This window comes from Bombyx mandarina, chromosome 22 (genome assembly GCF_030267445.1).
Source record: "Bombyx mandarina strain Sakado chromosome 22, ASM3026744v2".
NCBI classification, from domain to species: Eukaryota; Metazoa; Arthropoda; class Insecta; order Lepidoptera; family Bombycidae; genus Bombyx; species Bombyx mandarina.
Genome location: NC_143228.1, coordinates 6,846,691 through 6,870,448, shown reverse-complemented (window position 1 = coordinate 6,870,448; position 23,758 = coordinate 6,846,691). Strand labels below are relative to the sequence as shown.

Here is a 23,758-nt window from a genome sequence, read left to right as displayed (position 1 = left end):
TAGTACGATTCTTTTTTAATTACAGTCTCAGGTCTATCTAACTAAATATTGTTTGTCTTTCTTTATAATTTTCTCTTATCTCGTTAGAATTCATTCTCGATAAATGCTCCATTTCTTACCACAAATAACACTATTACATAAGGGATAGTTGTAATCTTTATTGGACTATTATTATATCCCAGCTAAGTAGATTGTGATGAGGAGAGCCGCAGACCGGGCTCAGTGGTGTAGATTGGGAGAGGCCTATGTCCAGCAGTGGACGACTGTGGGCTGTTGATGATGATGATGAAGTAGATTGTCTTGTCAATGTAGTAATTGAATGTCACGCTCAAATATAACTGCAATATTGGCATTCGACCTTGACGATTGTTCCGAAATGTGAATAACTCAAGTGATACGCAATTACAAAACAGGTAAGATAATAACGTATTATTATGAAATTTTAAATGTTGCGATGTATGCTGCCTATTTCTACCGTGAAGCAGTAATGCGTTTCAGTTTGAAGGGTGAGGTAGCCGTTGTAACTATACTGAGAACTTAGAACTTATATCTCAAGGTGTGTGGCGCATTTACGTCGTAGATGTCTATGGGCTCTAGTAACCACTTAACACCAGGTGGGCTGTGAGCTCGTCCAACCAACTAAGCTAAAAAAAAAAAAATAGACACACAACGGATGAACAGGGTCGAAACTCAAGGTACTCTACTTTTTTAGTAGTTCAATAAAATTACAACTGTGATTTATTCATACGTTTCAGTGATTTGTCGAAAAATGTCGTAATTTTATATGAGATGCCGTAGCATTGGTAGATCAAAATGCATATCGCTATAAAATACGCTCGATGTCAAAGCTAATAAGCAGCGGCTTGGCTCTGCCCCTGGCATTGCTGAAGTCCATGGGCGACGGTAACCACTCACCACCAGGTGGGCCGTATGCTCGTCTGCCTACAAAGGCAATAAAAAAAAAAGATAAATCAAAGAGTGGATTTGAAAAACATATTTATTAATCTATTGCTAACCAACTTAAGACATAAAGTAGAAGTTTTATGGTACTTGTAATGGCTGTCTAAAGTCACAAGAACAGTACATTTCCTGAATTGGTGGCATCAGCGCTCTCTCAAAACACGTCCTTCCTTCCAATAGTAAAAATCTACACTAACAAGTGCTCTAAAAGCAAAAACTATTTTGCGACCGTGTAAATAAATTAAATCTTGGCACTCCTTTTATTCGAATTTACGAAACTAGAATCTAACTAATCGAAGACTTCTCGGTTTATTTGCTCACGTAATATTTCCGCAACGTAATTGCCTATAAATACAGCAAGTATTAATTAGTTGAACTGTTTTTTTTTTTTGTTGTTGTTATGAAACTTGAAGATATCGAAGCGCGTACAATTTAAATACTAAAGTTTAACAAACCTTTTCAAGTTCCATATTACTATCTACATATATATTAATACGTGAAGCAAACCCCTTTTTATGAAAATTGCGCGAACGGAGGAGTATGAATTTTCTCACATTTATAGAGAATATAGAGAAGGAGTGAACAATGCTATTTTTTTTTAAATAATGCATAACAAATACATTAAACCAATAAAGAAAACATTACACACACCAACATAATATATATTTGACACACGCACGCATTAATACTGTTTTGGTTATTGTTAAAGTCTGTGGTCAAGTTGAGAATAGATTAATATTGATTTCTTTAATATTATTTGTCTATAGTGTAGCCTTAGCGAAATCTGTGATTATAGAAGTAAAGTCTTTGACAATAGAACCATAATAATGTTCAAACTTATAATTTAAATTAATTATTGTCTATAATTATTGTATTAATAAGTCTGACGGATTAGGGACCGCCGTGATGTTTGTAAAAAGTGTGACGTCAGCACCGCTGACGTCGCGGTCATCACTTTCTTGACGAATGACTCATGTTTGGGTTTCCGAAACAAAACTTCACGAGAACTTCACGAGAACTTCGTATATTGCACGAGAAGCATAACAACGTTACAGAGATATCCGTACAGTACAACGGCTCGGACACGAATCAAACAGTGCTAGACAGCACGGCCGTATTTATGGGGCTTCGTACCCGTGAGCGTGTTGACACGTTTTAAACACGTGAGCGTGTTTACACGTTTTTCAAACACGTGAGCGGGTTTACACGTTTTTCAAACACGTTTTAAAGTATTGAAATTACAATAAAAGGAACTGTTTAACATCAATTTCTTATCACAGAGTAATTAGTTGATGATCAGTAGGTAAATAGTCATATTTGCGCCGACACGGCCATACTGACAGGCGGTGCGCGCTCTGCACCAGCCGCCCATGTATGGTGTATCACCAGAGAGTTCTTGGAGTTCATCTGAAACAATGGAATGTCTGTTTCTGAGATTGGTATCTGTGTACCTTTTTATGTTACTTTGAAAGTAACTTATTTTGTGTAGTTTTATATTGTGATGTACACTGTGGTACTTATGTAGTGGACGTACACTGTGGTACTTATGTAGTGGACGTACACTGTGGTACTTATGTAGTGGACGTACACTGTGGTACTTATGTAGTGGACGTACACTGTGGTACTTATGTAGTGGACGTACACTGTGGTACTTATGTAGTGGACGCACACTGTGGTACTTATGTAGTGGACGTACACTGTGGTACTTATGTAGTGGACATACACTGTGGTACTTATGTAGTGGGCGTACACTGTGGTACTTATGTAGTGGACGTACACTGTAGTACTTATGTAGTGGGCGTACACTGTGGTACTTATGTAGTGGGCGTACACTGTGGTACTTATGTAGTGGGCGTACACTGTGGTACTTATGTAGTGGGCGTACACTGTGGTACTCATGTGGTGGCGTACACTGTGGTACTCATGTGGTGGCGTACACTGTGGTACTCATGTGGTGGCGTACACTGTGGTACTCATGTGGTGGCGTACACTGTGGTACTCATGTGGTGGCGTAATTTTATTAATCAAAAATAAAAACTTATCCTTATGCTGATTGTTGATTTTGTTGTTCGACCATCCTGGTTTGTGAAGTAGATGGTAGAGGTTCATCGGCTGATGCTGGTGGGTAGTCTTCTTCCGCCGATACGGTTATCTGGTCTCCAGGTTGTTGCTCAGCGGAGGCGGCATGTGATCCCACTTGGGCGGTGCGCGCTCTGCACCAGCCTCGTTGATTCTCGTAGGTTTTCTTTGATTCCCATTGATCTGCAGGAATAAAAAGTTTCTCTTAGTAGCGCATCTGTTATACTTGCGTTACTTGTAACTATGTAAGTTTGAGACTATTAATGCGATTTTATTGTAGGGTTCTCGGAGGTTTTCGTAGATTTCTCGGAGGTTCTCGTAGATTTCTCGGAGGTTCTCGTAGATTTATTGAAGGTGGGATAAGAATGTGTAAGGTGTTGTTCGTTGTGTAAGGATATCATGGTCTTCAGATGAATTTTGTGGTGAAATTTTAGTAATCAAAAATAAAAACTTATCTTTTGTATTCATTGATCAGTTGATTGTTGATTCCGTTGCTCGATCATGCTGGTTTGTGAAGCAGACGGTACAGGCTTATCGGCTGATGCTGGAGGGTAGTCATTATCCGCCGATACGGTTATCTGGTCACCAGGTTGTTGCTGAGCGGAGGCGGCGTGTGATCCCGCTTCTGATGACGGAGTAGGGACGTCCGTATTGTTTGTAAAAAGTGTGATGTCAGCACCGCCGACGTCACGGTCATCACTTTCTTGACGAATGACTCATGTTTGGGTTTCCGAAACAAAACTTCACGAGAACTTCACGAGAACTTCGTATATTGCACGAGAAGCATAACAACGTTACAGAGATATCCGTACAGTACAACGGCTCGGACACGAATCAAACAGTGCTAGACAGCACGGCCGTATTTATGGGGCTTCGTACCCGTGAGCGTGTTGACACGTTTTAAACACGTGAGCGTGTTTACACGTTTTTCAAACACGTGAGCGGGTTTACACGTTTTTCAAACACGTTTTAAAGTATTGAAATTACAATAAAAGGAACTGTTTAACATCAATTTCTTATCACAGAGTAATTAGTTGATGATCAGTAGGTAAATAGTCATATTTGCGCCGACAAGTCTATAATTATTGTTGTAGTGTCTATAATTATTGTAATAATAAGTTTTCAATTTCGACTACCGGGCAACCACTAGTACGCGTAAATTGTTGCTACAAAATAAATTATGATTATTCTCGTTAGAGTCGGGGTTGCTCGTTCGGAATACGAATCTTTAGTTTGATTTTTTGCTCGCATATTTGTTTGAGGGCCATTATTGGGCGCATAATGTGAACACCGGCCGCAGGTGCATCTTGAGGCCGTTCACCTTCAAGGCGAATATAACATTCCATCTATACTAATATTATAAAGAGGAAAGATTTGTTTGTTTGTTTGTTTCGAATAGGCTCCGAAACTACTGGACCGATTTGAAAAATTCTTTTTCCTTTAGAAGCCGACATTGTCCCTGATGAACATAGGCTAATTTTTTTTTTTTTTTTTTTATTTTTTTTTTTTGGTTTCATGTGTGTTTTAATGTTTCCGAAGCGAAGCGAGGGCGGGTCGCTAGTTATTCAATACAACAAGCACAACTATTTTTAATAAACCCAAAAACTAAAGTAGTGTTGTACAATAAAAATAAATATTCCTAATAATAATTGTAAATAAACCCTCCTTTGTTAATTTAAACAATAAACTTATCAGCGTTTACCTGAAACCTAAAACGACACTGAATGAAAGTGAAAATATCGTGCTCATATCTTTGTCCGATTGATTTGCCTAAGAGAAAACTATCACTAGAAATATCGGAAGTGATTATAGCGGGCATATTGAATCTTATTACTTATATTACTGTGAGAAAATCAATTGATACAGTCAATTTGTAATACTGTACCGTAATCGGTATTTGCAAAAACAGATTTTAGTATTTTGTTGGTGATTTTTATTTTCGACAATCATTGTATAATAGAATTCAGGCATATTTTTTTTTAAATTTCTATTCAAGATACGAGACAAATACAATAGACTTCGGCAAATTGATATGATGTGATAAACATTTTGCTAATAAACGTACGCAGTACGTAGTAGTAATTAGATACTCGTACCTACACTTACTCGTACATTCACAATACTAGATAAAGTTTATGATTACGTTACATTTTATAGTAAGATATTTAGTAGATACGAGCGAAAGGAAAAACCCAAGAAAAAGTTCGCATTCATCATTACCTACATTTATTTCCACATACATAAATCCTGTTATTGATAAACGCTGTGGAATCTACATCCAGCTTATTGTGCTTTGTTTCTCAATTGTGTTTTTTTATTGCTTAAATGGGTGGACGAGCTCACAGCCCACCTGGTGTTAAGTGGTTACTGGAGTCCATAGACATCTACAACGTAAATGCGCCACCCACCTTGAGATATAAGTTCTAATGTCTCAGTATAGTTACAACGGCTGCCCCACCCTTCAAACCGAAACGCATTACTTCTTCACAGCAGAAATAGGCAGGGCGGTGGTACCCGTGCGGACGCACAAGAGGTCCTACCACTAGGAAGGTCCCTTCACTGGAACTATAATTTTGCGGATTTGATTTTTATTAAACGATGTTATTCGTTCACCGTAGAAGTAAATCGTGAACATTTGTTAAGTACGTATTTCATTAGAAAAATTGGTACCCACCTGCGGGATTCGAACACCGTTGCATCGCTAGATACGAATGCACCGAACGTCTTATCCTTTAGGCCACGACGATTCAAATCGTTCAAATTGTTCGAAAAACAGTTTTGAGTACATACAAGTCCAGTTGGTAGTCTTGGTAGTCAGTCAGTAATTTTGATGGTAAAGACAACGGTCTAACTATTCTTATGTCGTGGGTATGGTTCATTAATTAAATTTAGAATTCATTCGGTTTCACAAAACAGTAGAGTCGAAGTTGATTGATAACAAACAAGTTCCTTTTCCGTTTGTAGATAAAATAAATACGTCATTAATTAAAAGTGGTTTTTGTTGAAGTTTTTAATGATTCGTTTGAATGTTAGGTTTTTTCCAAACGCAATTGCTGGTAGCTTATCGGACTATTCCAACTACGCGCGGACGGGTAGGTGAGCTCACGGGCTCAACCTGAGAGAATTTGCTAACGCTTGTCCTAGCAAGAGCAGTGCTTCGCTAAATTTACCACCGAATCGGAATTGCGACCCACCGAGAGAAACTCAGTGAGTTGTGTCCACGGGCTAGATTGCGCTTCAAAGTCGACGAGAACGATGACCGGTGCTAGGAGAGCCTAAATGCACCGAGAGTGGATCCGGAGTATCCGATAAGATATGATATATTTTGGGCGACGGCGGCTTTGCGTAGTTCCGTCGCCTGACTCGAATATGTAGTTTGAGGCGGCCACGATAACCCTCTATCGTGATGCGCCGCTTTTTCGGAGAAAAATGTTACGAGAGAGCTCATGATTAGTCATTCCACAGTAATTCTCTTGGAATAAAGGAAAACAAGTGGTGACATATTAGTAAATTTTTATGAAAGCATATGTATATTATGTTTTATTCGTTTTTACTATACAGCAAATTATCGTATTAAACCATTCGTATATACCCTTTCATAAAAACACCGAAAACATAGCTTAGAACAGATTAGAGTTCGCGACTAGGCGTCATGATAATCGCCTTATCGTTGCCGCTGCTGACTACTTCCCGAATCCTGATCACGCAGGAGCCAGTCACCGTCGACGCCCTAGACATGTCTTTACGGATCCATCAGATCCAATAACCTTTGCATTAGACGCCTTCAGCTCTAACACCAGGAGCAGGCTTAGGGACCTCGATAACCGTACAACTCGACAAAGAGTTCGACGTGCAACTTAACTCATTAATCAGCTCGCTGAGTTTCTCGCCGGATCTTCTCAGCGGGTCGCGATTGCGATCCGGTAGTAGATTCATTCGCGAAGCAGCTGCTCTTCAGTTGTTAGGTCTCCTTCGGAGGCGCTCGGGCACCTGTTAGCAAATCCCCTTTTGGCTGAACCTTTGCTTGCCCACCTGTCCTGGTAAAACTGGAAAGGCCTCCGGGCCCCCAGTGATCCTTCAATCATAAAAAAAAGGTCGGAGGTTCGTACACACGGAGTTGCTCAATGATTTTTTTTCTTTTTTTCCAGAATTAGAGCGCGCCCTGACAGAGCGGGCTCGGCGATTAGAACAAGCCGAGCAGACTACAGAAGAAGTAGAGCCGGGCACAAACCCGACCCTGCAAGAGATACGGGCGCGCTTGAGACATGCGGCTCCTCCCGCGCACACACCGGCAGCCTCTGCACACTGAAATTCCAAATTTCGTCGTCTACCTTTAGAGAATCCTTCTGGTACTAAACTATATTCTATGAACTATGTCTTCTTAGTAATGAAACTGGTTAGGACGGCACATGTCTTGTTCAGAAAGTCGATATAAAAAGGCCACAGATTAAATACGAGCAGCGCCATCTAGATGGATGAATTTGAGTTATTTGCATCGCCATCTAGCGCAGAGTTAAATAATAATACAAGGCTGCTCAGATTTGATTATACACGAGGCGTGTTTGTTTAATATTACCATTGAATTGAGTGTTTGCGTTTTGTTGGTTGTAGATGGTGTGAGTGTGAAACATTTTGTTTGCAAAGCTTGTATGGTATAAAATGTTAATATGATTACTTATAATACTTTATAATATTTGTATAGATACCTAATTGTTTTTCAACAAGTAATCACTAAAAGTGTCACAAAAAATATCAATTTATTATGTACTTGGATTATTATAGATCTCTCATTGGAGAGTTTCTTCGAGTTTGACGGTTTGAAATATGTTTTTATTTATTACGTTTTTCAGCTTAATTTTTTAAATTGAGAATTGACAAATACGTAATGTTATAGAATCGAGCAATGAACGACTGACGCATCGACTGCATGTTAACCATAAGGGTAATGTCGACTCCAACAAGAGTAAAAAAAAGATATTTTTCTAAACTTTTTAACGTCACAAAAAAATGTAGAAGTTCACTCTAACGTTCTCACTGTACACCAATATTTTTAATTACCAAAAATTAAAAAAAGAATAAACGAATAGTGCAAGCTATTGTCAATTTTGGTAAAAACATATGGTAGAACTAGATTAGACAGATTAACCGGTATCTGGTATTGCCAGTGCCCATGGGCGGTGACTATTTACCATCAGATGTGAACAAATGAATGTTGATTCTCTGTGATTGCGACAAAAAATAATGCCAAAAAATTAACTCTCAATAAAATCAATTGCTAGTCACAACCTAAGATTAAATCTTTTGTCAATGTTAGCAGCTATGTTCTTTGTTCTAACTCGATACACAATATCATTATTTTCACAAATCAGACCGAAAATTATGTCCATTATTTTATGGAGAATTCCAGAAAACTACACACACTATTATTTACCGGGTTCTAATCTCAATTTGGCGCTTGCAACAGTGACCATGATCACGGATATACAGAAGACTGCGGGTAGGATGCCATGAACGGAAAAATCTGTCTACCTTCTTTCTAGTCTCTTTCTGGTGTCACCATTAACACTCAATGACTCGCCCCTACCCTATAATTTAACGGTATCGACACTTTTCCGAAAATTTTAAACATGCATCCTCTTTTACTAAATATAGATTTACAGCGGCGTCAAAATATAGGGGAACACATTGCTTGTTAAAATTGTTACAAGAACTCGTTAAATAACAGTGTGTATAATAATAACAATAGTATCGTATCGTAAGGGTCGCGAAAGTTTAAAATAATTCAGAAAACAAATCTGTAATAACTAAGTCACGTTCAGTGTGCTTAGTGCAAGTTTTTTAACGTTATCAATAAAGTAAAAGTTAACTTATATTTGAATGCAGTTGGAACAGCGCCCCTAGCGGCAAATGTAGGCAAACGTTCCAACCAATTTGAGTTAACTTTTACGCTATCGAAAACGTTAAAAATCTCGCACTAAGCTCACTGTACACAATTATGAACATGCATCTCTTACTGGTTACGCCTTTAACGTTGCCTATTCATATATTTTTGGTAAATAAAAAATATTGGTGGATAGCCTTCTAACTTCGACAAATAGTTTTGATAGTTGTTAATACAAATACATTTTTTATGAAACACCTTATAGAACGTAGATAGATATTGACAGTTATAGAGAGTATATTGGATAGATATTTAAACGTTTTATTCATATTTTAAAAGTAGATATCCTATGAATATTAGAGTAAAAAAAACAAAATCATAGTACATACTAAGAAATTCTACATATATATATTTTAATAGTGTTATTGTAGTGTCTGTTCACGTCTTAGATGTTATCGGAAAATGTAACGCTCCTTTAAAGATAATACATTTTTTGGATCCTATACACTTGCACTTGTATTGTAATGGCCTTAAACTTGAAATACCCTTAATAGTCGACCAGTATGTTTGCATTCGAAGTGTTCAAATTCAAAGATAGAATATTTTTTTATAGATTTTATTCGATGTCTAATAAATGAGACAGATTTCACAAATTAATAGATATTAAATGATATTAGGTGAAAGAACCCATATAAATTGTTATACCTAGGTGATGTTCTGTAGCAAGAAAATGTCTAAGTCACAATATTAAATGTATATGTACGTAATTCTATTGAGTGTTTAAACTTTATATTAAAATATCATAATACATGATAAACGTTTATCGGAGTTTATAATAAAAAAATAATAATCACCATAAATAATTTAGTAATAGTTGTATAGATTACATTTAGAATCTCTAAAATTCTAGTAACGTTGTCTTCTAGGAACTATATAATTATTATATATTCATTCTTACGATATAAATTCTCCACTGTGCCTATTCGCATGTTTGTTTATTACCTATCGGACATTATCAGTAGTGGAAAGTGGAAATGTAAATTTTTGTTCATCAATTTTGATAACTTTCAAATATCAGATTACTAAAAGTCATTCCACTTGTTATTCTTTCACTAAATACTTCGTTTCTTTTTCTGTTAAAATTGTTGTTAAGTTGAATTGTATTTTAATTTAGTACAAAGTGGCGCCTTCGTAATAAGAAGGATTGACTATTCGAAGCTTAGGAAGCTGCCGTGGCCATTTTAAGTTGGATAGTTTATGGCGTAAACGTAGTTATTAAGCGTTTCATTCTTTGAAAGTTTGAAAATTAAAGCTGTACGAAATTAATTTGCATAGTCAAATAAACTTGTTTTTAGCAAAGTTCTTTATTTATTTACGCGCATAACCAAATAAAAATTAGCATTAATTTGAATTAGCATTTTGTTCGAATGTAAATATTTATTACCTACCCATTTTGTTAATTAACGTTATAAGTGGATTGCTTAATTTTTTTTAACTGGAAACGTCACATATCTAAATTAACATTATATGTCAATAGGAGTAACAAAAAAGACGGAAGACACATTTCCTAGGCGATAAGGTAATTTTCTTTCACGCTTCGATATTCACAATTATCAGAATGCATCGAAACATGTTATTAGTGAATTAATCGGGGAAAATTTCCGAGTTGTTCATGCATGAAACGCTTTCGTTTTCTCAGGACGAGGAGTAAATAGTAGTGGTCAGACCGAATAGAGACGTGGAAGCCAGTCAGTTTTCGCGATAATTCCATTACGTCCACAGTCGACGGACGGAAACCATTTAAACATCACGTCCAAACAATGTTCATAGTGCGCTCTTAATTATACTAGTGATTAAATCGACATGTCTCAAAGACGAATTTATATTTTATTTATCGCATTGTTTTACCTCTATATTTCTGCGGAAGCGAAGAAATCGAAGAAAAACAGGCGACCGTATGTCGATGAAGAAACAAGCACGCCACAAGCCAACGTCATCTCGTATTCAGCATTTGGATTTAATGATGTCGGATCGTACGACGGTTTCGTGCCGACCTCCGCAGATTACACTGGTTTTAGTTCTGCTGGTGTCAATCAAGAATCATCAACGAGATTGTACGCGCCCGCTTTCCCTACTGCTCTCGATGCAACGGACTTTGGAAACAATTTTGCTACTCAAGCTTTTGATGGCGTAAACGATAATGACGGTCAGAAATCTGGCGTTCTTCAATACCCTCCGAATAATTTTAACTATTTTAATTCTCAAACATTTGAAAATCCAAACGATGGTCACCGAAATATAGGAACCGTAGAGTTATATAGTGAAGATAGAGAAAATCCTATATACGGTACCAAAATTCATAAAGGTAAAATTAGAGAACCAACACGATTTAATTATACGGAAAATAACACTTTTCCCAGCCAAGATATTTATCAAAACTATGCTAATACACCTATGATAACAGATACGCATGAAACGACAGCGGACGGTGATACAAAATCGAACAATCCGGATAAAAATGTACAAAATCAAAATTCAGTTAATAAATTCAATACTAATGAAAACAATGCAGTTCAGAATACACATAAACCAATTCAATTTCAAAAAGTCGTCGATTTCACTAATCTCAAACCACATTACCCCATTTCATTTCATAGTATCTCAACAACCACACCCAGGGACATAATCGATTATGGTTCTTTGCCACATTCTCATTCTGGGAATGCGTATGAAAATGCAGTGTCCGAAAATAATAGTCAAATGGTAAAAAGTGGATCTAGTATAAATGGCAAATACAATTTTAATAAACATATCAATATAAATGACGATAATGCGATTTTCTCTAATCATTATAGTTTAAATAGTGTTACTCCAAATAACAACGAAAACGAGCCTTATAAAAAACCTATCAAATCTACAGAAAGCAAGAAAAAAATAAAAGAAAAGCCCTGGTTTTTAAATAAAAATAGCACAGGTATACGTAACTGGAAAGATTGGTCACATGGCAAAAGATACGAGTATTCAAATAATAACATAAATATGACATTTAAATACGAATCTAATGAATCGAGAAATCCGTTAAATAATATTGATGAAATTGTGCCAGCAAGCAGTAACTTAGTGGATTTGAATTATCCAGAGCAACAGATATTTTCCACTTTTAAAAAAATGCCTGAAATTTCGTTTAGTGATTATTCTAGTATCAAGTCATTTAAAGACTCGCAACAGAAGTTGAATGATTTTTCTAATGCTTATAGAAGTCAACTGAGCACCACGCCGTCTTCTAGCTCATACTGGGGAAATACTTATGAAGTAACTGAGTTGCCATCGTTTAAAAAACACCCACATTTCAGTGATAACCTTGATGATGAAATTGTTAGCATACCAAAACGGAATAAATATCATCACTACCACTCCACTCCATATGAAAATAAACCAAATTATTGGCCCTATGGCTATCATAATCCCTACAAATCTAGCAGACCTAAAGATTGGAATAACGAAGAACCAAACCGCTTTAAATCTGAAGAGGATTTACTGGGCTTAAGAAATCAAGATACATCTCGTCCATCATATGTTCCAACTTACAAACCCACAGCATACAGTAGTTCAGATGATAGTGATTATTATAACAAAGTCGTGGACAGGTGGAGGCAATCATATTTGAGATCGAAATATAGGGATTCCAATTTTCGGGATTACGAAAGCTTAGGAACAGATACGAAGGCTTTACATATCCCTGTACCAAAACCATACCCGGTAAGTATTAACATCGATGACCATGGCATTTTATTCTTAAGTTACCGAAAGCATGTTTCATTTTTAATACAGCAATTAATATATCCATTGGGCAAATTGCTTGTGAAACCACATGGCTAAATTATTTATAAAAAATCTAGATGGAATGCGGATCGGAAAATCTCTTGGCTTACGTTTCGCACTATTTTCTTGTTCTTGGTCAGTAAGATAATGTGCATCCAAGCGTTTAGATGAACATCTTTCAGAATATATCAATAATTAATTGATCGAGGTTGATAAAAGAACAGTAGGTACCTACATACAATAATAAAATGGAAATAAAATTACGATTCAGCAACACAAGTCATTATTGAAAGTTAAAGTTACTAGGATTTCTCCTAAGTCGCCAATTTTAAAACACTGAGTAACTGAAGAAAGTATTGGATATTCTTATTATGGGTCTATCGACTCATAGTCTGTGAATAGTGTTGCGCTAGATTAGCTTTCAATGAATAGTGAAAGCAATTTCTTGAGTAGTTTCCTTGGGACACTTGTTTTTAACTTTAAGTTATGATGTGTCTTAATTTTATTAAAATATATTTATTATTATTATTGGTATTAGAGCAAAATGGTGGCTCATATTCATTACTACAATATCATTACTTGATAGAGAATTACAGTTTTTGAGAGAATGTCTCCATGTAGCTCTTGATGTATGTTTATTAAAGCGGTCTTGAAAATGTCTTTAAGAGACAGTTAATGGTAAGCTTAGAAGATTGAAGAGGTAAATACGAAGATATAGAATTCGTTTTACCGAACTTACAGATTGAAGTTCCCCATCCAGTAATAGTACCGGTGCCCCAGCCCTACCCTGTCCATGTTCCGGTGTCGAGGCCCGTGGCTGTGCCAGTGGTCCACGAGTTGCAAATACCTATAGAGAAACCAGTACCTTATCCTGTTATTAAAAAAGTTCCTTATCCGGTAGAAAAGCCGGTACCAGTGACGGTGGAAAAAGAGGTCAGTCTAAAATTTTTTTAGCCGGTACTAATTTTCACGTGCCCTGATAAAATAATAGCATTTACGTTGTGATGACTCCAGCCACAATGTAACATCAGATGGGCTACGATCAAGTCTCCTTGTTTACTCGTCGTGGCTTAAAGGATAAAACGTCCGGTTTATTTGTATCAAGTGATGCAACTACTTCGTAATAACGTGACACTCTATAAAACTTGCACACGCCCGGTCATGACCTATGCAAGTGCAGTGTTCGCTCAAGCGGCACGCACTAATTTGAGACCCCTTCAAGTCATTCAACCCCGTTTTCGCATGATAGCCGTCAGAGCACCGTGGTTCTTAAGGAATGTGGATCTCCATGATGACCTGGAGCTTGACTCCGTTAGCAAGTATCGTCATCAGTGCGCTACTTTGAGAAGGCGGCACGGACCGAAAACTCTTGTCGTGACAGCCAGATATTAAATACCCAATCCTGCCGACCAAAGGGTTCGGTGAGTAAACTAACCCATAGACACAGCCCAGCTGAGTTTCTCGCCGGATCTTCTCAGTGGGTCGCGTTTCCGATTCGGTGGTAGATTCTGCGAAGCACTGCTCTTGCTAGGGCCAGTATTAGCAAAGCCTCCTAGTTTGAGCCCCGACAGCTCATCTACACAGGGTTACGTGACATAGTTTCTCATGGCTATCAACTCAGGTAGGAAAAAAAAGATACAACTATGCCCACGTTCAAATCCCTCAGCCATCTACTTATTATTTCTAATGAAATGCAAACTCCGAATAACATTGTGTAATAATATAATATAATTTGCGTAGTTACGAGACAATTGCGATATAGACCTCAAGTCTCAATTTAAAAAAAAAACTCGTACTCGACATCAACAACGTAAATTCAACCCACCATGAAAGATGAGTTCTAAGTCTCAGTTTTATAGAGTCTATAGTGTTTAATCCTTCAAACCCAAACGCATTACTGTTTTGTGGAAAAAATAAGATGGAAGATGTGGGCTCACAAGGCCCTACCACTAGTAATAAAATGTGAATAAACTATTTTATGATTCTGAATGATGCAACGAGCAACTCGTAAAGTCTTACTGTCTTGCTAAAACATCTATCGAATTGCAAAGGTACTGTTGTTGCAAGGCTTAGGAAAGGCTTAAAATATTTATTGATATCGAACGGCAAGATAACGCTATTCATTTTATGATGCACATAAAATTCCAGCACTAACAAATAGCATGATAACACGCATGATGCATCCTTGAAAGCAAAGCACGAATTCATCATTCATCGTTTAGGTTTCATGTAGAGAATCATTTGAAAAAAACCAATTCTATATATAAAAATAGGCAATGGGTAAGCGCCGTTTTCATTTCAAATCAACGAATTTTATTTTTGTGTAATAGTTTTGAAACTTAGTTTTTAAGTGTTATCAATAGTAAAAATTTGAAAATAGTCGAGTGTTGTTTTTTTTTTACAAATGTTTATGATGAATCAAAACATAAAATTTAATGTACAAAATGAATCTCGTATCTTAAGGTGTCGGCGAGTGAGTGTGTGCGTTATTTTTTTTAAACGAAACAAAATTGATGATTATGAAAGCTCACCAATTTAAATCTCACCTTAACAAAAGTTTTGAATTATTCTAGGTGACAGTTCCAGTGGTTAAACCGTATCCTGTACACATTCCTTACGTTAGGCCAGTTTTTCATAATTCGAAACCTTCAGTCGAGGAGTTTGAATACGAACAAGACGACGAAGAATACGTGTCGCGGCCGCAGAAAGAAAAGAAAAATGTGCACTATTCTAGAAAACCATCTAAGTGAGTACATGCATGCGTACACGTAGGTACTTAGCGCTTCGCGATCCGTATGATGTGGAGCCATATTCTAGTTCATGACCCGAGCATTTGCTCACGATTTGTGTGGTAAGTGCTTAATAAGTTGTCACTACATAGTATAAAACAAAGTCGCTTTCTATGTCCCTATATCCCCATGTATGCTTAAATCTTTAAAACTACGCAACGGATTTTGATGCGGTTTTTTTAATAGATAGAGTGATTGAAGAGAAAGGTTTATACGTATAATAACATCCATTAAATAGTGGAGAAATCAATAATAAGTTACAGTTTCCGAAGCGAAACGAAGGCGGGTTGCTAGTTTTAGTAAAAATTACTCTTGGCACAGCTGTTGGATCTTAAAATTTTATGCAAAGTCGGGCCCGGGTTTACTTTGTGTTTAATGTCTAAATATTTTATTGCATATGTTATTGAAAATGCTATATTTACAACATTAATGTCGCTAACCACATTGATACCATGTCCGAATTTTAATGTATAATGTTACAGTTTTAAGGTGAAAGGCTAATTACAGGGAAATCTATAATAATATTATTTCAGCTTCAAAAGCAACTGTCACCAACGTGTAATATTTAGGAAAAGAAACTTCTTTTAAGATTAATTATAAATTAAAATTCCTTCTTAGCACAACGTTGTTTGCACATAACGTAACTTCGCGACATTTTCACACGCACCCGAGTCTATTCGCGTTATGCAAACCGAATAACAATAACGCGAACCCGTTGCGCACGAAATGTTTTGAAGTTCAAAGACTCCGCTCGAGATATCTCATTGTAATGTTTGCATTGTAGCGGTTATCCAACGCACAACTTATCTTCAAAATATCTTTGTAATTTTAGTCCCAACATTACTTAAGCATATAAAACATTGCGGATTTTCTCGGATCTTATAAATCTACAATCACCTTTTCGTTGCATATATAGGTGAACGATCTTTCAATCTAATAGGTATAAAGGGGTTATCGGAGCCCTTGGACATTACAACGTGAATCATACCACACAATTTGAGGCATGGGGTCTAAGATTCAATTGTATTGTAATAGCCTGCCCCAACCTGTAATCTGGAATTCAAGTACACGTCGCGGCAGAAATAGGCAGGATACTTACTTCCGTACCTAAGAGTTCAACGAGTGAACTACCCATAGACACACACTGAGTTTCTCGCCGGATTTTATCAGTGGGTCGCTATTTCGATCCGGTGGTAGATTCTGCGAAACATTGCTTTTTATGATTGAAGGATTACTGGTGGCCCGGAGGCCTTTCCAGTTTCACCAGGACAGGTGGGCGAGCAAAGGCTCAGCCAGGAGGGGTGGGATTTGCTAACAGCTACCCGAGCGCCTCCGAAGGAGACCTAACAACTCAAGAGTAGCTGCTTCGCGAATGAATCTACTACCGGATCGGAATCGCGACCCGCTAAGAAGATCCGGCGAGAAACTCAGCGAGCTGATTCATGGGTTAGGTTGCACGGCGAACTCTTTGTCGAGTTCGACGAGTACGGTTACCGAGGTCCCTAAGCCTGCTCCTAGAGCTGAAGGCGTCTAGTGCAAACGTTATTGGATCTGAGGGATCCGTAAGGACGTGTCTAGGGCGTCGACGGTGACTGGCTTCTGCATGATCAGGATTCGGGGAGTAGTCAGCGGCGGCTACGATAAGGCGATTATCATGACGCATAGCCTTATCGAAGTACCGTTCCGACGCTGACTTCATGTATTTCTGGATAGATTCGAGGCCCAAGTCGTCGTGTAGGTCAACGTTCCTCACGAACCACGGAGCTCCGACGGCTAACCTGCAAAAGCGGGATTGTAGAGATTGAAGGGTGTCTATGTGTGTGCGGGCCGCGTGAGCGAACACCACACTCGCGTAAGTCATGACGGGCCTTATGCAAGTTTTGTAAAGTGTCACCTTGTTCCGAAGGGACATTTTACTCCGCTTACAGATCATGGGGTAGAGTCTACCGAGAATAAACGCGGCACGGTCACGGACTGATTTTATATGCGGGCGGAATGTCATCGATGCATCCAGGGTAACGCCCAGGTACTTGACCTTCCTGGCCCAGGGTATGGATTGACTAAAGAGAGTAATCGGGGGTGTGAGATTCCTCCTCCTAATACGGGAGGAAATCCGTGTGAAGCTTCCCCTCTGAAATAGCACCGCAGTACTTTTCGCTGGGTTGATGTCTATGCGCCATTTTCGGAACCACTGTCCTAGGGCTAGGGCTGCGCTCTGAAGCTTCTTCGCGATTAGGGACTTGCTTCTACTGGAATAGTAAACAGTCGTGTCGTCGGCGAATAAAGCTAAATGGGTCGGCGGCGACCGGGGAATATCGTTAACGAATAAGCTAAATAGGAGGGGTGAGAGGACAGAGCCTTGCGGGACTCCAGCTGTGAGTGGTCGCGGGGAGGAGCGGGTTCCCTCGACTCGATATCGAAAAGAGCGGTTCGACAAGAAGTCCCGTATGATGAGCACGAGACTATCCGGCACGCCCATGTTGAATAGTTTGAAAATCAAACCGTTGTGCCAGACCTTGTCGAACGCTTTTGCGACGTCGAAGAAGAGAGCTCCCGTGTATAACGGTTTTGGTCGATTAAGCCCCACAAGAATGTGCTCCGTGAGGCGGTGCACCTGTTGAACGCATGAGTGATTTGTACGGAATCCGAATTGTTCATCGATGAGAATGCCCTTGGATGAGACGAAGTCTCTGAGGCGTTTGTAGAGCAGACGCTCATACAGTTTGCCTAGAGACATGAGGAGGCTACTCGGGCGGTAGCTCGTCGGATGATTTTTTGGTTTACCGGGTTTATGTATGCCGATAACGTCCGCTTCTTTCCACACCGCGGGAAAGATACAGTTCGCCATAGCGGCATTGAAAATAGATGCCAACATCACGATGAGTTGGACGGGTAGAAGTTTAATAACGCGGTTGGATATACCGTCGGAACCGGGAGCCTTGCGAGGACGTAGGTCTTTGATCAAGTCTTTAACTTCCATCGGGGTGACGGGTGGTAACGCGTCCGAGGGTGGCAAGGAGACTCTGCGTTCTACCTCACTGTCTACTAATTCTACATGAACAGGGTCCACGGATTGAGTGCTGGGCGTGCACTGGGTTTGCAATGTATCGGCCAGCAACTCTGCTTTTTCGTCATCATCAAACGCCGCGAGTCGGCCTGAGGGGCCTACGAGGGGGGGCATAGTTACTACCGTATCCAATTTGAGAGTACGAGCTAAGCGGTAGTAAGACCTTTGGGAGGCCGCGAGTCCTTCTAAGAAATCAGACCATCTGGCATCTCGGACTTCGGCGATGCGAGACTTTACGTCGCGTTGTAGGGCAACATTCGATTTTCCGCGGTAGGATACCTGTCGTAGGCGCGTATCGAGGCGTTCTTAGCTCTAAGGAGTTCCCTAATATCGTCGGACAATTTGAAGCGGTGAAGGAAGTCCTCCGCTACAACTTGTTTGGATGACCTATCTAATGTCGAGGTGATGTGTGACGTTAAGATGTCTATGGCTTCAGCGGTATCCTGAGGAGACGGGGTAGAGTCCGGGCTAAACGGGAGCGATGGTGGATCAGATTCAGCCAGGCTGATGCCCAGCGTGTGCCAATCCACCACAGTCCTCGTGACGGGAACGGAATCGGGAGCGCGACCGAGCTTCATAACGACGGGACGGTGGTCTGAATCTAACTCTGAAACTACTTCGATCGAGTGTAAGCGCAGAGTTACGTTTTTTAATAACGCTATGTCGAGTATATCCGGGCGATGCGCGATATTTAGCGGGTAGTGAGTCGGGGTTAGCGGAGCGACGATATCGAAGGCGAGATCATCGACTAACGCGTCAAGCCGCCTGCCATTCGGGGTTGTAGTGTGTGAGTTCCACCTGATGTGTTTACAATTTAGGTCGCCCGCCAGAATGACAGAGCTCCCCATGCCGAGCAGCGCCTCGATATCACTGCTTAGAACGATCTTATCCGGTGAAAGATAAACGGACGCGATAACGATCGGCGCGTGTCCCGTCAGTGAGATTCGGCACACTGATGCTTCGATATTAGCGAGCGCGGGAGGATCGAGCGGAACGCAATGCAGGGCTCTTCTATAGTAAATGACGGTACCACCACCACGAGCAGAGAGCCTGTCGTTCCTGACCATGTTATAGTTCGCGATTTTAGGGTCACGGTGCGCGGGCTTAAGTAGGGTCTCCTGCACTAAAAAGATATCAATTTGATGGTCACGCAAAAAGTCAGAAACCTGATCACGTTGATTTGCGAGACCGTAAGCGTTAAAAAATCCTTTTCTTTATTCTACTTATATACGCCATTGATTACCGGCGGAGTGAGGGGAGGACGTACGTATTTAATGACGCGTATACGTCGGCGTATTCTTGCACAACGGCGATAAAGTGTTGTGCAGTGGAGGCAGCGCGAATGGCGTCGCCCAAAGCGTTAACGCGCTCAAAGTTGATCGACTGAAAGAAGTCGATCGCTAAAGCGAGATTGTCGGACGCGGTCGGAGGGCAAGTCGCGGGAAAGGGACGAGTCGCGGGGGCGGGACGAATTGCGGAGGAGGGAGTTGTAGCCGTGTTCGTGTACGGCAGCGGTTTCGCCCAGGCCGAGACACTGGGCACCGGCGCCGGAACGAACGCTGGCTTAGCTTGCGACACAGAGGGTGCCGAGGCTTTGATGTCTGGGCCGGAAGCTCGGAGGCGGTTTTGGCGGGCGACGCGTCGATTTATTTTAGGGGCTCGGGGGCATCCGCGGTAATTTGCGGGGTGACCCTGTGTTCGACACAGGACGCAGCTAGGCGGTTCCGTCGCGGTTTTTTGATCGCGAGTGCATAGGGCCGTGGCATGATCGCCTAAGCACTTGACGCATCGGGGGCGCGCGTGACAGTTACGGGAAGAATGCCCGTATAATTGGCAGTTATGGCACTGGCTAGGTGTGCCTTTCTTGTGTGGGGTTTCGACTGCGATTCCGGAAAGGCTACAGACCGTTCGGATGTTGAATATTTGCTTACCCTCGGGGGTAGGCTGGAGGGCGACGAGAACCATATTATATGGCTCCCTTCCGCGGCCTGTATGCATGCGGTGTACGGAGTTAACCGGTAGGCCTTGTTCGAGAAGGTCGGCCTTAACGAGCTCGGCATCCAACTCTTTAGGGATGCCACGTATAACGGCACGGAGTTCGCGCTCCTCCTGGAGCGTATACGTGTGGAAATTTATACGCTCCTTACGGAGGTAAGAAGAGAGGGCCCTATGGTCGTCGGGTGTTCGAACCTTAATTTGAATGCCGTTCGCGAGGTTACGGGCATTCGTGAAATTGATATTTTTGGCCTTAAGGGCCAGGGAAATTCTTTCCCAAGCTGCCTTCTCTTGAAGGATTACCGGGGGAGGGGTCTGGGTTTTATTTTGTGCCACCGGACGCGGCGACGGAGTGGCACGGGCTGGAGGCGCAACGGGAGTCTGAGGGCGGGGGCGCGACGCGTTCGCGGCTTTGCTAATTTTAGCGGCCGCGGGAGCTCGAGACTCCGCGGCACGTTTCTTACCCTTTTGCACCAGGGTGAATCCGAAACATTGCTCTTGCTAGGGCTAGTGTTAGCAAATTCTTTCAGGTTGAACCCGTAAGCCCATCTACTCGTCCGCGCGTAGCTATAGGTAATAGCCCCTTAGGCTAACAGCGAATAGGTATGGGGAAAAAAGTAAATGGCTTTAATTAGAGAAAAAATAATCAGGTTCAGAAGACAAGTTCCTAATTCAATGGCCATAGACCAGGATTTTCTCTTGTATAGCTCCGACCAAAGTGATAGATGAGATGTCAGATAATAAATTTTATAGCACAAGTCTCAAGGTGGCATTTCTATTGCACCGTGTTCCATTTACAGAACTTTGACATTAAAAATATGTACGTGATCAGTCAAGCTTTTATTTCAGTTCAAGAACCAGATCCCGTAGACCGTCTCGTACTGTATATGAGGACCACGCCAGAAGGCGGTGGCCTGATCGCCGTAGACCTTCGTCAGTAGAACAAAGTTACAGGAAGCATCATGAAGAGGAACCTCAGACACGGCATAGATACAGAGCGTACGAGACATCAGATAACGAATACTATTATAACTGTAAAAGAACTAGGAGATGCTAGCTTCCGTGATAGAACTTAAGTGATTTTTAACCTGCATTTGTTTATTTCGTCGTGTAGCTTTAATTATTTATATACGTTTGGAATTAAAATAAAATAAAATGTTTACCAATCTAGTGACATTAGATTTTAAATTTCCTTCCCAGGACCCATTAACTAACAGTAAAATTTAAGACTGCGAATCTATTATTTTTCAATTTTACTTCTTTTGTTTAGAGTAATAATATGTGAACGAAATTTAATAATATTATTATTGGATAGAAGATTAAAGATATCTTGGATAAGATAGAAAGAAATGTACCTTACGGAAGGTTGTTATAATAAATGTTGCGTGAAAAAGTCTTTATTATTTTCTAGAAAAAGTGTATATTAATAAATTTTTTTCAAGGAATTTTATAAGCAAGTCGGACGCAGAGATGAAATCGTGAAGTTTCGCTCGGGCGCGCACTTTTACCGACGAACGCTTCGATAAACATGTGTACATTGTGCAATGTATAGGTTCCACCTTGATTTTTAGGTTTCATTTTTTTTTTATTGCTTAGATGGGTGGACGAGCTCACAGCCCACCTGGTGTTAAGTGGTTACTGGAGCCCATAGACATCTACAATGTAAATGCGCCACCCACCTTGAGATTTAAGTTCTAAGGTCTCCGTATAGTTACAACGGCTACCCCACCCTTCAAACCGAAACGCATTACTGCTTCACGAAACAGGCGGGGTGGTGGTACCTACCCGTGCGGACTCTCAAGAGGTCCTACCACCAGTGATTACGCAAATTATAATTTTGCGGGTTTTATTTTTATTACGCGATGTTATTCTTTCACCGTGGAAGTCAATCGTGAACATTTGTTAAGTACGTATTTCATTAGAAAAATTGGTACCCGCCTGTGGGATTCGAACACTGGTGCATCGCCACATACGAATGCACAGGACGTCTTATCCTTTAGGCCACGACCACTTCAATTCCTTCATTAAATCCAATCAAACATTATAACACTAAAAATCGAACTAGATATGATGCTCAAGCATTGTTTTTGCAACGCGGTAAAGTTTTTATAATTGTAACACTTAAAAATTTTCAAAAGGTCTATTTTTTCAGCGTAACAAGGTGTTCGCAGACCATACACATCACGCTGTGAATGCCGTCTTTCACCTTAGGAAATGAGGTCGTAGTTTCAGTAGTATTCTAATGTACAACTACTGTCCTATCTACTAGAACATATGACTGCAGCAAAAATAGACAGTGTCGTTATACGCACCGGAGCTTGCTTAAAATACGCCTTACCACCAGAAAATCACGATTTGCGATCGTAGTACACAGGTGCTCAGAGAACCGTGCTGCCTATTCTATGGTGATTTGTCACTTTTCACAAAGATTTGCCACAAAGCCCACCGGAAGAGATGCCTTGATATTCAAAGGCACACATAAGAAATTACAGTAAACCTAAGTTTAAAATATAAACATCACCTTTTAATATCAGAATACAGATTTGCAGCAGGACAAGTCTTGATAGGACGCTTAATAAAAACATAAAGGAAATAAAATATTTATTTGGATCAGTCGTTAGTATCCGAAATTAAGACGTTCAGTTCTGAAACTCTTGGTTAGCGTGGTATGGACATGTGATGCGTAGAGAGAAGATGCATGTGACTAGGAGATGTATGGAAATGGTAGTGCAAGGTAGAGGGGGAGGGGGTCGATCGAAGAAGATATGGATGGAGTGTGTGAATGACGATATGAGAGAGAGAGAGAGGAGTGAGTGTTGAGCTGATCGCTGATAGAAGGGAATGGAAGAGAAAAATTAGCTGTGCCGACTCCACCTAGTGGGATAAGGTGAAGAAAAAGAAGAATAAGTTATGAAACTCTTGATATAAATAGCGGGGTACCCTTATTCAATAATAACAACAAAGTGTGATATGGGTTCAATGCAAGGAATCATGGACACGTTCATCTACAGTGTTCGTCGTACCTTAACAAAAATTTTTTTTTCTTATTCCGTGAAATCAGCTTCACGGATAGAATATATATAAAAAAATATAAATGTATTTCTTAGTGGTTATGTATTTACCATAAAAATATGTTGTAAAAAAATTATCTTTGTGATGCATTAT

At 40.0% G+C, this 23,758-nt stretch overlaps 2 protein-coding genes across 3 annotated transcripts in view; both read left to right on the top strand.

Moving 5' to 3' along the window:
- Positions 1–10,279, top strand: part of LOC114249287 (protein FAM107B) — a 33,871-nt gene extending 23,592 nt beyond the window's left edge. Inside the window, exon 4 of the mRNA XM_089737088.1 lies at positions 7,188–10,279. Coding sequence (XP_089593214.1) covers positions 7,188–7,348 — 161 coding nt within the window. The 3' untranslated portion in view covers positions 7,349–10,279. The remainder of the gene's footprint in view (positions 1–7,187) is intronic.
- An 88-nt stretch (positions 10,280–10,367) lies between these two features.
- Positions 10,368–21,977, top strand: LOC114249273 (uncharacterized). Of its 2 annotated transcripts, XM_028182779.2 has the most exons (4): positions 10,368–12,679; positions 13,484–13,675; positions 15,316–15,488; positions 21,443–21,977. In XM_028182779.2, the coding sequence occupies exons 1-4, from the start codon at positions 10,784–10,786 to the stop codon at positions 21,648–21,650; spliced, it is 2,469 nt and encodes an 822-aa protein (XP_028038580.2). In that variant the 5' UTR covers positions 10,368–10,783; the 3' UTR covers positions 21,651–21,977. The 2 variants fall into 2 exon arrangements, with proteins under 2 accessions (XP_028038580.2, XP_089593213.1); XM_089737087.1 differs by lacking the exon at positions 13,484–13,675.
- The last annotated feature ends 1,781 nt before the right edge of the window (positions 21,978–23,758 follow it).

Excerpts from the sequence above, each read along its gene's own strand:
- LOC114249273 (XM_028182779.2), top strand. The coding sequence starts at position 10,784 with ATGTCTCAAAGACGAATTTATATTTTATTTATCGCATTGTTTTACCTC. Across the intron at positions 13,676-15,315 it reads CAGTGACGGTGGAAAAAGAG|GTGACAGTTCCAGTGGTTAA; the intron begins GTCAGTCTAAAA and ends GAATTATTCTAG. Across the intron at positions 15,489-21,442 it reads TATTCTAGAAAACCATCTAA|TTCAAGAACCAGATCCCGTA; the intron begins GTGAGTACATGC and ends CTTTTATTTCAG.